This window comes from Lissotriton vulgaris, chromosome 9 (genome assembly GCF_964263255.1).
Source record: "Lissotriton vulgaris chromosome 9, aLisVul1.2, whole genome shotgun sequence".
Lineage (NCBI taxonomy): Eukaryota > Metazoa > Chordata > Amphibia > Caudata > Salamandridae > Lissotriton > Lissotriton vulgaris.
Genome location: NC_141697.1, coordinates 589824375 through 589837128, shown reverse-complemented (window position 1 = coordinate 589837128; position 12754 = coordinate 589824375). Strand labels below are relative to the sequence as shown.

The following is a 12754-nucleotide window of genomic DNA, read 5'->3' as shown; positions in this document are numbered from 1 at the left end:
CATTATCTGAGCTTATTGCTCAATGCCCAACAGGGGCTGCTCAACAAACTTCAGGTGCTGTAAAACGCAGCGGCCCGTCTCATTACGGGCACACCCAAGTTTGCCTCTGTTTCCCAAGAGCTGGTGAAGCTGCACTGGCTTCCGGTGCGAAAAAGGATTGCCTTTAAGGCCCTATGCACAGTATTCAAGTCTCTCAGGGGGCTGGGCCCTCCGTGCTTAGCCCAGTACTTTCAATGGTACAAGCCCGGTAGGCATCTCAGGTCAGCTGATCAGGGGCTGATCGTGATTCCACGAACTAGGAGAGCTCGAATGGGGGGGCAAAAGCTTCTCTGTCGGGGCATCGAGGGCATGGAATGCTCTCCCACTAGACTTAAGACAGACCACAGAGTTAATGACATTTCGGAAACTATTGAAAACGTGGCTTTTTGTTCACTATTTTCGGGCTTAGTCAGGGGAGCGTTCATTCAGCGCCAGGACACCGTCTGGTAACAGTGCGCTTTATAAATGTTACAAATAAATAAATAAATGGTGGTTTGCAGATATTGCCTCTGTAGGCCTTCCACAGAGGCTTTTGATCTTGAAGACTGTGTTTCTCATTGTCCTCAATTTAGTGAGCTGTAGGCTTAGTCAGTTCAGCCTCCATGTAGAAACCTTTTTTTGCCTAAAAAGATTGAACATACGTCCCTTGCATCTTTTCTTCTAAAAGAGGTGTCAGCTTTCCACCTTGAGTAATTTATCACACTCCACCACATCCCTCTACAGTTGAGGGTAGATTTCACAGATTTGACTCAAGATGTGCCCAAAGCTTCTATATTGACAGGACTAAGATGTACAGTGTTGATGATCAACTATTTGTTTCTCTCACTGGTGCGAAGAAAGGATGGGCAGTCCAGACATCAACCTTATTACAATGGATTGTCCTTTTTACCAAACTGTATTATGCCTCGACCAAAAATGTTCCTTCTCAAATCCTAGCGCTCATTCCACAAGGACTCAGGCCGCCAATATTGCCCTAGTTTAGAGTGTTATCTGCCTGGTGGCAATGTGAAATCTGTCTATAGTTTTAATGAGTATTACGGCATAAATTCTCAGCACCACTGACGGTGTAGATTTGCTTGCTTAGCTGTGCAGGATGTCCTGGTGTACGTTCACTCATCAGACCCAACCCCTTGTATGGGGCATTGCTTTTGTAATGATGCAGAAGGTCCAGAATCTGCAGGTAGAAATGTATCCATCAAAAGAATAACGTGTGCACCTTCAGTTGTACTCTTTCTGGCTATACTCTATTTAATTGCAATTTCCTCTCCACCTGCCAGCCTACCTTCCCATTCTCTGGAATGGACATTCATTAATAATAACGTTTGGGCATAAAAAATGAAAAAATTGGAGACAACTGACGTTAGCATGCAGAGGGGGTGACTAAGTGCAACTTCATGTTGTCATTCCGAAGGCGAGATGAAGCTGTGATGGTGATTCGTATTGGCACGCAGAAGCTATTACAAGAGCTTCTGAATTCAGTCCGACACCTGGGGAAAAGATGAGGACTCTCCAGTTAGAGTATCCACCATGAAGAGTGTTACCAAAGTTAAGTAACTTATTTGTCTTGATCTTGTATGTGCAGTTATCAAAATCCCAGCTAGAATAAAGGGTTTAAGAGAATATATTGTAACACAAATGCTTATTTTAGGGGGAGAAGGTGCTACAAAAGCTCTTGGAGCTGTCCTCGCGTGGAGTGAAGTTAAACATTGCTGTGAATGGTACAGCGAATAGCACCGACCTCATCATGCTGACACAGAAAGGTAAGACTTGCTTTGCTCCTAAGTCAGAAGTAAGAGAAAGGGCAGTGGGGCTGCAAGAACCTCCTCACTGGAAGTCTATTTTCCTCTAGTTGATCAACACAAAATAGAACCTGAAGGCTGAAAAGGGGACAGATGGGTGTCGCTTGGGAGTAGACAGTAAAGGGTGTGTTGTAGAAAGACTGCAAAGTGGAACAATTCAGATTCTGCTTTGCAATGTGCTATGTGAACTGTACGTAGAGTTTTAAATTCAGCTCTGAGTTTCATCAGGAGTCAGTTCAGCAACCTGTGGGTGAGGCTTAGGTGCTCCTGTCCTCTGTGATTGCTGATGTATGGCACATACAGCAGTTTTGAAAGCATCAAGAATGTGGGAGCACGAAGTTAACTGTATTTGTATAGCGCGTTCTAACCTCTTTAGGGGAAAGATAGCTGTAGTTTAAAGGAAGTGTAGGGCATTTCCTTGTAAGTAGTATGATGGCTTAATGGAATAAAGTCTTCTTTTCTGAAGGCTCTAAGTGGGAGGAGGTTGTGCAGTTAAAAAAGTTAGTGGAGACTTCCATGATTGGGGTCAGAGTGGCATCAAACTTTTAGCTAATGATAGTTTGAGCTGGACTATACGTTGCATGGGCCATCTTGGGTCCTGGATGAAAAAGGAAAACATTCAAGCTCCTCAAAGGCCAGTAAACAATAGATGCTGGTACTCAAGGGTGGTACAAAAGGGGGTGGTGATGGACGGAGCATCTGAATCAATCAAACACTCACACCCAGTCAAAAGATCTGGGTTTAATCCATCACCGTTCTTTAGCCCACTCTGCCACCCCAGTTCAGACATGGCTATATGCAAATCAGTCTGACCCTGTGCCTCATGGAAACAGTCCAGCCCGAACTGCCAAGCCATGTCTTCCCTGAGTCCCAGGCTCTCCACACCACTGGAGTCAAGCTATCCAGGCTGAAGAAGGCTGATAGCCAGAAACCGGTCCTTGGATGCTTGATTCCGGTCTAGGAAAGACATGGCTTGGTAGTTCGGGATGGACTGTTCCCATGAGGCACAGGGTCAAGGCTGATTTGCATATAGCCATTGTCTGATCTAGGGTGGTGTGGAGTGCAAAAAAACGATGGATTTAGGCCCAGATCTTTGTACTGGGGTGAATGTAAGACATTCTTCTGCATTCTGTCCATCAACTGTGTTTTTTGCGGTACTCAAGGGTGGCAGGTTCCTTCAATTCGAGGGGCCAATATGATAGTCAAAAGGGGGTTATCTTAGCCCCAAGAAAATGTATGCTTGGGGTTCCCTAGGTTACAGCATAAGGGTCCCTGTCCTTGTAGATACAATTTTCTTGCTCTCTGTCTTTTTAATAGAGACGCAGTGTTACCAAGTCTGGTCCTAGAGGAAAAGTACTTATCCAACTTCAGGTCGCTGATGGGGACACAGTTTCCAGTCAAGGGTTCTGTTTTGTTCATATCTCAACTTCCCACCCTACAAGATCTTTGGGTACATGTATGGGCATTTTCTAGCTTTCCAATTAAGAGAGGGGCGGAAGGACAGGGAAGACATTGAATGTTTGGTATGCGGTGTATTGGGCACAAGTAGAGTGTTCCCTGGAGAAGCCCCAAGAGGTTGTTACTGGTCAAGTAGAGGTTTGGCTAGTTGGGGACACCAGTACAAACGTAGACACATGAACAAAAAGGTGAGGTGGTCTACACTCAAAAGTGTCGACCACCTGGCAAGCTACATGACGGGGACATTGGGAAGCCATTTTCTTGTGGCATTTCCATAGTAGACTTTGAAGGTAACAATTCCTATAGCAATTACGAGCCACCCATTTAAAGTGTGTCTCTTAGCATACAATTGTTTAAACATTGGAAGTGATAGAAGCCTTGTAGTGGTAAAAGTACATCATTGGAGAGAGTGATCAACTTTTTTTTTTTGTCCGCTTTAATGCAACCTACGCTGTTATTTGTCCCTCCCTGAGTTTGATAAGCAGCCCTTTCCCGGAGAGGACTCCATATTGCTGCAGAACACATGGCCGGACTAGGCAGGGAGCGCTACAAGAGAATCCTCCTTCTCCACCAGCCTTAGGCCAGGGTGACGGCTACTGCCCCATACCCCCATCCCTACGTGGGCTGTCACAGAACTGACCAATGAGAGTAGCTAAAATTCTACTGAAGATCACAAGCCTTGTTACCTGGACCCTTGTGAAAGAAGTCCCCACCTCTTTATGTAAAATCAGTTTACTCCTCTCTACCTGGGGTGCTCCAATTCCCCCTGTGTGTGTGTGTGTGTGTGTGTGTGTGTGTGTGTGTGGTATTGTGTGGTGCTTGTGGGCTCTTGTAATATGATAGAGCATGCATGTGCTTTTCATATGATGTCCTCCAACAAGACACAGTGACAGCAGTGCAAAAAAGAGGTTCGCTGCCATAAATCGCCTTTGGAACATGGTATTCCTCATGTAACTCTCCCTTGTAGAACCTTGTTACCTATGTGGGAGGGTTTAGGCAATTCACCCACACTCTCAACCAAACTTAGAGTAAAATGGACTGCCTGAAACCTGTTGAGCTGCATTGACCATTCTACCTCAAATCGCCCAGAATACCGTATACAGCTGTTTGTAATGTCTACTCCTCACTCCTCTAATACACTGTATGTTTGGAATTTATGGCCTCCCTGTTCTTCTTTGCTGGAAGCAGTCTTACAATCAAACCGATCCCATTGACCAGCCTGTGCCTGCCGTCAGGGCTTCTTTGTGGAGATAGCCTGAGTTGCACATTTTAAACGCGAAGCACCTCTCGATTGATGCCACCCTGCATCTGCCCAATTTAACTGAATAAAAACTCGCCCTCCACACAAGTCCCATCTATTTGTCTGGGTTTTTTAGAATCTCTGCAGCATAAGATGAGTTGTTTGACCTCAAACAAGACTTCGAAAGTTGTTGCTAGAACATAACTCTGGGAGGATGCCTAGCACTTTAGAAGAAGCCCTACTCCATTATCCGTTCAAGGAGGAAGACAAATCTATAGTCTTAGATTTATGGTCCGAAGCGGACCACTGACCATGGGGTCAAGACAAAGGCTCAGCTGGGAGAAGCCTCCATGTAGGTCTTCTTGAGGAAGTGAACTGACCAAGAATCATGAGGACCTTGCTGCCAAGATGCCTAGGACTGACTCAATGACATCAAATGTCTTTACCGAATTAGAGGGCACCTGCTGAAGGCATTCCTGAATTGTGATTCTTGTCAATCTGCATCCTCGGACCGGTACCATAAGGCCACTTGCTTTGTGGCGTTATCACCTTTTCTCCAGCCAGAGAGTAATTCTTCGCTTTCCCTCCTTTATGCCCATCTGGTCCAGCATGGTCACCCTCTACCCAGAACCATCTAATCCATTTTTCTGCATAGAATGAACTCGACAGCTGGTGAGCAGCTTTGGTGAATCTTGATGTAAGGAACGTGCCCTAGTCTAAGGGTTAGAAGGACCCCCTGGACTGCAACCCTAAAAAAGTGAGGACTATAGGCACTCAGGAGTACACCACTGGGGCCCTCAGCCAACAAAGTCAAGAGTCCTGAAAGCAGCTATATGAAGCAAAAGTAGAACAGGGCGTTGCGGGAGTACTCAGCACTTTTAACAGAGAAGAGGAAGTATGTGAGAGCTTGCTGTGGAGGATTGGAGATCTGGAAGCCTCCAGGTATGGATGAGAGACAGGACCTGCTTGGGCATGCATGCACTCAGGCTTAATGTTCTATTTCGTACAAATAATTATTTTGTCTTGCAGATTGGCTGTCTAAATATGCTGTGAGTCTCAAAGAAAGGGCACAAATCACATCTGTACTGTTTTTTCAATGTTGCCATCACCTGTGCAACCAGACCTTGCTAAGCTTCATTAGTGACTCCGAGGATTTTATTTGTGAATGTCACATACGCGTATTTGCCAGAGGAATACTAAGAAAGGGTTTTTGACTAACTTTGACTATTACAATTTGTCTTACTAGGGTTTCAATTTAAACTGTTGTAGCCCATTCAGGGCTTAACATATTTAATATAGTCCCCAACAGTGTCAGCATCCTGGTTATTCCAGTGGAACAGCTTGATCAGAAGTTAAAATGTGTACCGAAAGGGCATTTGTGGTACTCCGTGCTAGACTGGTCCTTTGTGATCTTGTATGGGGCCTCCAGCTATATTGCCCTAACTCGCTGACTTGGGCCTCAGGATATACTCGATTTGCCCTGTTCTCAACTTCACTGAGTAAGTGCCTTGCCTTGATTGGTATCCAAGAATATATTGTGGAAGTTTGCCAGACAAGGCTACATTAAGGTGTCTGTGTGGTCTTGTTTGGTGCTGCAGGAGGAGCTGGATTGGTGCTTGGTATTGTTAGGTGTTCCAGACATTGATGAGGTGACTTGTGGCCTCCATGAGTGATGCATTCAGTTGGTGCCAGGTCTCATTGGATGGTCCACATCTTATTTAGGTAATTACTGATCTCATTTGGTACTCTTAAATATGTTGAGGTGGCTTATGGTTTCATTACGTGCTCCATAATATCCTTCTTTGTTGGTGCCCAGGTACATTTTGAGTTGGTCTCTGGTCTTGTTTTGTCTCTTGAGCTGTTTTGGGCAATTTGGGGTTGGAACCTGTATTGTGCTTGATTATGGTCTACTGTGCTTCCTTAAACTGTGATGGGTTGATACTTGGTCCTGTTGAGTGCTCCAGTCAATTTTGAGATTGTTTGTAGCCTTGAATATTGCCTCAGTTTATACCAGGTTGATCAGTCGATGGTCACATTCTGTGCACCATTGGATAGTGGAGGAATTTGGGCCATTTTAGGCTGTTTGAGTCGGTGGACTGTATGGAGCTGGTTTGGGGTCATACTCTGTACATTATTCAAAGAAATTTTCGATTTCCTTAGTCTTGTTTTTTGACCTCTGAGACATTTGCTTGATTATTGTATTGCTTACTATAGTTTTATTTGGTGCCCCTTAATATATATTCCAGTGGAAGGTTGATGAGGTCAAGGGGCTTAAGTTGGATTGTACAAGATTTCTCTTCCTGGGTATGGCATGGTGGTTAATTTCTTACCAGGATATAGGGGTTGTTAGTGGGAATGCTGGGTTCCCTGTCCTATATTGAACTGATATGTGATTGTTGGACTTGGCCCTCTCTGATGGGTTATTCCCCAATTTTTCTTGCCTTCACTCGTCCTATTTTTGCTTAATTTGTTTTTGTTGGCTTTTAGCACCCTGTGCACTTTACCACTGCTAACCAGTACTAAAGTGCTTGTGCTCTCTCCTTTAAACATGGTGAAATTGACTTGCATCCAATTGGCACATTTAATTGACTTGTAAGTCACCACTAAAGTGGTACTAATGTAATGGGCCTTGAGCACTGATTGTGCAACCCAATTTAGTAGCCTTTTAAACATATCCCAGGTCTGCCACTGCAGCCTGTGTATGCAGTTTTAAACTGCCATATCGACCTGGCAAAATAAACCTTATACCTGGCCTAAGTCTTACTTTGTAATGCATACGAGTCACCCCCCCCCACCCCCCTAGAGTAGGGCCTAACCCATTCATAGGGCAGGTTGCAGTGTACTTAAAACATGTATTTTTAAGTTTCACATGTGTAGTGAAACTCTTACATTAGTTTTTCACTACTGCAAGGCTTACCTCTCCTATAGGATAATATTGGGTTACCCTATTACATTTAATAAGTTATTGTGATTGAAAGGAGTAGGAAAGTCATGTATGGTGTCTGAGGAATGGTAATTTAAAATCCTCTTTAATGGTAGTCAGATTTTAAGTCAGAGTACTGAAAATGCCACTTTTAGAACATTTGCACTTTCTTGTCCTAATTATTTGGTGCATGTTTCCTCGGTCACATGACTAGGTGTAGTTATCTTTCAGCCTTGTGTTTTCCTCTCATATAGCGTCACAGTAGAAGGTTAGGGTGTTGGCAGGATGGGCTATCTCTGTCAGGATTGGGGGAGAGGAGCGGTCACCTACCACATTTGCATTTTAAAGGCACTAGCCCAGCTCACACACAAAGGACCTCTCACTAGCCTATTGGGCCTGCGACAGACTGGGACCAGGGCAGGGAGGAAGGAAGGAAATTCCAGACACCTCTGTAGGGGGGAGGGGGGGGGGGGAACTACACAAGTTTCTCCCACTTCAAAGTGGGCACCAGGTGTAACCGGCATTGGTATAGCCAATAGGTCTCGCCTATGCAAGAGCTATTGGCATTGCCAATGTGTTCTAGCCATGATGTTCACCAGCCTGGCTGCTGGGCATGGCTAAAAGTGGAGTGTGGAGCAGCCTAAAGTGGAAGGCGGTAGAGTAGAGTAGAGTACAGTAGCATAGAATGGAGAGTCTTACAGTGACCTGTTGTAGAGAAGAGTGGAATGGAATTGAGTGGCGTGGAGTGGAATGGAATTGAGTGGCGTGGCGTGGAGTGGAATTGAGCGGCGTGGAATGGAGCGGAATGGAATTGAGTGGCGTTGCATGGGGTAGAGTGTCATAGGGTGGAGGGGTGTGGAGTAGAGTGTCAGTGTAGTGGTGGAGAGTAGAATGGAGTAGGTTGGGAGTGGAGTTGCTTAGAGTGGCATATGCATGGTCTTGTAGCCCACCGCCAATACAGAAAACACATTTTCAATTGAAATGACCATTACATTTGCACAGACCTACAGTTTTGCTGATAAAACTATACAGTGCATAAACAATAATGTTTGGAAATGGCAAGATTAACACATACATGTTCACACTTTAAAGTCAGAGAAAGAAAGGTAATTACCAAGCTCTCCGGACCAGAGAGCCTGACATTTGACCCTTGTCTGTGAATTCACAGCAAATTTGACAAGATAAGTACAAGATTGAAAGGCCTGTTCACAGAGAGAGCCATGGATCAATACAGTAAATAGGCTATGCTACACAGGAGGGACAATCTCAAACTAGACCTCCTAAAACATATGAAGCCAACAAATAGAAAGCAAGCCAATGTGAGTTACAAAACCCAAAGCCAGTGGTAAGCAATGGCCAGAATACATTCCCAGGGTAGTTTTCAAGATGTTGTTAGCAAACCAGACTTCAACCTAAAAAGGAGACCATCGTACCCACCCTTCAGTACACTCCTGAACCTGTGAGTCCTGCCCTCTTTGCTGAGAACGAAGACCAGACCTGCTCCCTACATCCCACGCGGGTGACTCCAAGGGACAGCCTACTGACCTCCTGTTCTGAACTACAGAGACACAACTTGCTCCAGATGTCTCCCTGCAACCACCCAGCTGATCTACTTGAGCCTTGCTTGCCTCTGCTGGAGGGAGTCCCTGATACACAAGTGGTGCCTCCCCAGATCTTGTTCCCTTGACTTGCATCAGAAAGAGCTCTTCCTGGCCTAACTGAAGGTTCCACCAAATCTGGTGGGAAGGTACACAAAGCCTTGCTGCACAGCTGCAAGCTTTACCTGACCCAATGTAGAGCGATGCAAAGTGTCGCCCACACAGCAGCAAGCTTCTTTAGAACCGACACAGAGTGACACAAAGCCTTGCAAAGCCAATCCGCACAGCTCTTCGGGAGAGATGCAAAGCCTCATTGCACAGCTTCTTCTGAACCAATGCCAGACTGTGTGCTGTCTGGCTTGCGTTGCTTTGCAAGGCTATACGCTAAGGACATAAGGGTACTATCCTCAGCGGGCCAATTTTGGTCCTGTTCCTGGTTGCGCTCCAGTATGACTAGCTTGATCTTGAGTTTGTCCTTGTCCAGTGTGACCAGATCCACTCAGTTGGAGCTACATTTACCTACATTTTTAAAATTGCATATCTCCAGATCTACTCATTAGATTTGTTTTGTTTTGGTGTCAAATACACCATTTTGCTCTCTGTTTTTCTAAATTGGTGTTGAGTTTCTCTTGTGGTGTGTCACTTTATTGCTGTGGAAGTGCTGCATAGATACTTTACACAGTGCCATCGAAGTTAAGCACGACTGTTTTGTGTCAAACTACCACAGTGTTGTGAATCACAGGTTAATTTAGAGACTTCGTGTTTCACGCTGAAAGGGATTGTAGTCGTTTCTTAAGAAGGGCTCCCACCCAACCAATAATCCAATTTCCCACAGTGATATTGTTTGATGCTGAGCTTTTCTGGTTCCCCGTTCTATTTTGAGGTTGCTTGTGATCTTGTTTGATCCCTGTATGCTTTTTTTTATTTTTTTTATCTATTTTTATTGTTTTTCAAAAGTAACAAAGGGATAAACATACACTTCTCACAACTGCTTCTTCTACATGCATCAAGCTCAGAGTGGTTGCACAGTAATATGACACATGTTTCAATTTGGTACATGCAGGTGGTGTTGGTAATACAATACTAGCGACAGGGCTGTTTGTATCCCAGGGAAGTCCAGTACATCAGCTTTACATCCATACATTTGCACGTCCTATAATATGCATTTACATCTAGAACACATATGAGTGCACTGTCTTATGACATATAAAGTATTGCTTTGTACCTTCCGCCTTTTTACTCCATCTACCCATCTCTTAGTATATTTGTTTTGCATTTCCCCCGTTCATATGTCAGGATCATCTCTCCTTCCCTCACACGGATAGTCATACATCTCTCGTTATTTTTCTTCCCGCGGATGAGCTAGCAAATAGCACCTCAGTGGGGCCCAGACATCCTTGGGCCTGGAAGTCATGGGCAACAATTCAGCATAGTCTGATAGCCGCTCCTGGCACATTATTAGGTCAGAAAGCCACTCCTTAAACTTAGGAGTACGTCCCCTGCCCCATCTACACGCCACCCGCCTTTTGGCCATGAGAAGCACCAGCGCTGTGAATTTACGATTCTCTGCCCTTAGTGTTGCAACGCATCCCAACAGCGCCATTTGTGGTGTGGCTTCTAGTGGTGAGTCTACCATTTCACGTAATGCACTAAACACTTATTCCCAATAATCCGCTATCACGGGGCATCCCAATGCTAAATGTAAGAAGTCTGCTCCAGTCGCACGGCACCTGTCACATCTATCATCTCTTCTCAGCTGAAATCTATACATCCTAGCTGACGTGTAGTACATTCTATGTATAAATTTGTAATGAGTTAACCTGAGTCTGCTGCTCGCAGACATGCGCTCAGTCTGCGAACAGCATTCCCCCCCACTGCTCATCTGTTAGGTCATGTCCTAGTTCTTCTTCCCGTTTCCTGCGCGCTCGTGGGGGCGAGGTAACTTTATGTGAGTGCACCAGCGCGTATATCATTGACACCAGTCTTTTAGCCGTATCTCTCTCTAAGATCTACTGTAGTGGGGCTAGTGATTGCGGTTCTGCTGGGAATTCCGTAGTAAGTTCTCTTATCCCTTGCCTCAATCTGATGTAGAGAAAGACATCCAGTGGCGTCCCCCGTTCCGTTTGTAACATGAGGTCAACAGTGCGGAATTGGCCTTCGTGATATAAGTCCCCCCAAGTATGAACACGCATCCGTTGTTGGAAGCTCATAAAAACCCCCTCCTGCAACAGCAGCATTGCAGGGTGGTAGGCGAGAGGCAGCAATGAACAGTACAGCATTGGGACATCCAGCATACGTTCTATGCGCCGCCACGCGATTATCGTGCTCGCGAGTGCGTTAGGTGTTCTATCTCTGTCTGGTATCGCAGCATAGAGTGCTTCTCCTAACGGCGTGGGGTGCGAAAGCCAATGTTCTGCTGCTATTTGGGGCATGCATTTCGGTTGTTTCACCCAAAACCAGGCATAGTGGGCTTGCGCGCTCAAAAAATAGAGCTCAAAATCCAGAATGCCAAAACCTCCCTGAGAATAGGGTCTTGTCATCACCTACCATTGCACTCTGGGCTGTTTGCCTCCCCACACCAGTCTTATCTCTGTTTTAAGCATCTTAAAAAAATGCATGCCCGGATAAAAGGGGATATTCAAAAAAAGGTATAGCAGCCGGGGGAGTACCACCATTTTAATCAAAGACGCGCGTCCCGCCATGGAAAGGGGCAACGCTACCCAGAGCGTCACATAGTCCCCTATTTTCATCATGGCCGTCCCGTAATTCATTCGCATTAGCTCCTCTTTGTCTCTGTTGACCCTAATGCTCAAGTACTTTAGTTCCTTTCCACACCACTCTTGTGGAAAATCCAATGGGAAGCGCGCCGTAGTGTCCGTAAGTCGGAAAACACATGATTTCCCCCAATTTATCTGGACTCCTGAAATCTGCCCGAACACTATAAATTCTCTTAAAATTGGGTTTAGATTTTGCTGTGGGTCGCGCACGTATAAGGTGGTCATCTGCGTACAGTGAAACAAGTATCTGGCGCAGATTACATCTGAGTGCCCTGTCATTGTGGCGCTGCCGTAACGCCGCTGTGACCGGCTCTGTTGCTATTGCAAAAAGCAATGGAGAGAGGGGACACCCCTGCCACGTCCCCCTAGTGATGCCAAAATGCTGCGACGTGTCACCATTTATGAGGACCTTCGCTACTGGCCCGCAGTTTAGAAACTCAATCCACCACAAGTACAGCGCTGGAAACCCCATACGCAGAATCACTCTAAAAATGTAATCCCAATCTATAGAGTCAAACGCTTTGGTAGCGTCTAAAAAAAAAAAATGGCGGCCATCGGGATTTCAGGCGATACATTGTTTAAAATTGCAAAGAGCGTTCTCAAATTATGGGAGGTAGCCCTACCAGGCACAAACCCTGACTGATCGGGCAAGATAAAGTTTTCCATAAGTAGACTTAGTAGGGTTGTGACCAACTTGGCCAGAATTTTCGCATCACAGTTAAGAAGCGATAACGGCCTACGGAAGTCAGTGTTCCGGCGCTTTACCCAGTTTAAGCAATGATAGTAGAAGCGCTTCCCTCATTTTGATCCCTGTATGCTTGAGTTAAGCTACATCGTATTCTCTTCTTCTGGATGGTTTGGAATGCTCAGAATGGTGGGGTGTAACAGTGGTTCCTATACATGGTAGGTTTTATGGGTAT

The 12754-nt window shown here is 45.4% G+C and overlaps 1 protein-coding gene across 1 annotated transcript in view; it reads left to right on the top strand.

Annotated features, from left to right (window-relative positions):
- The window catches only part of LOC147691898 (5'-3' exonuclease PLD3-like), a 93369-nt gene that overhangs the window by 37341 nt on the left and 43274 nt on the right, over positions 1–12754 (top strand). The window contains exon 8 of the mRNA XM_086938171.1: positions 1688–1799. Coding sequence (XP_086794297.1) covers positions 1688–1799 — 112 coding nt within the window. The remainder of the gene's footprint in view (positions 1–1687; positions 1800–12754) is intronic.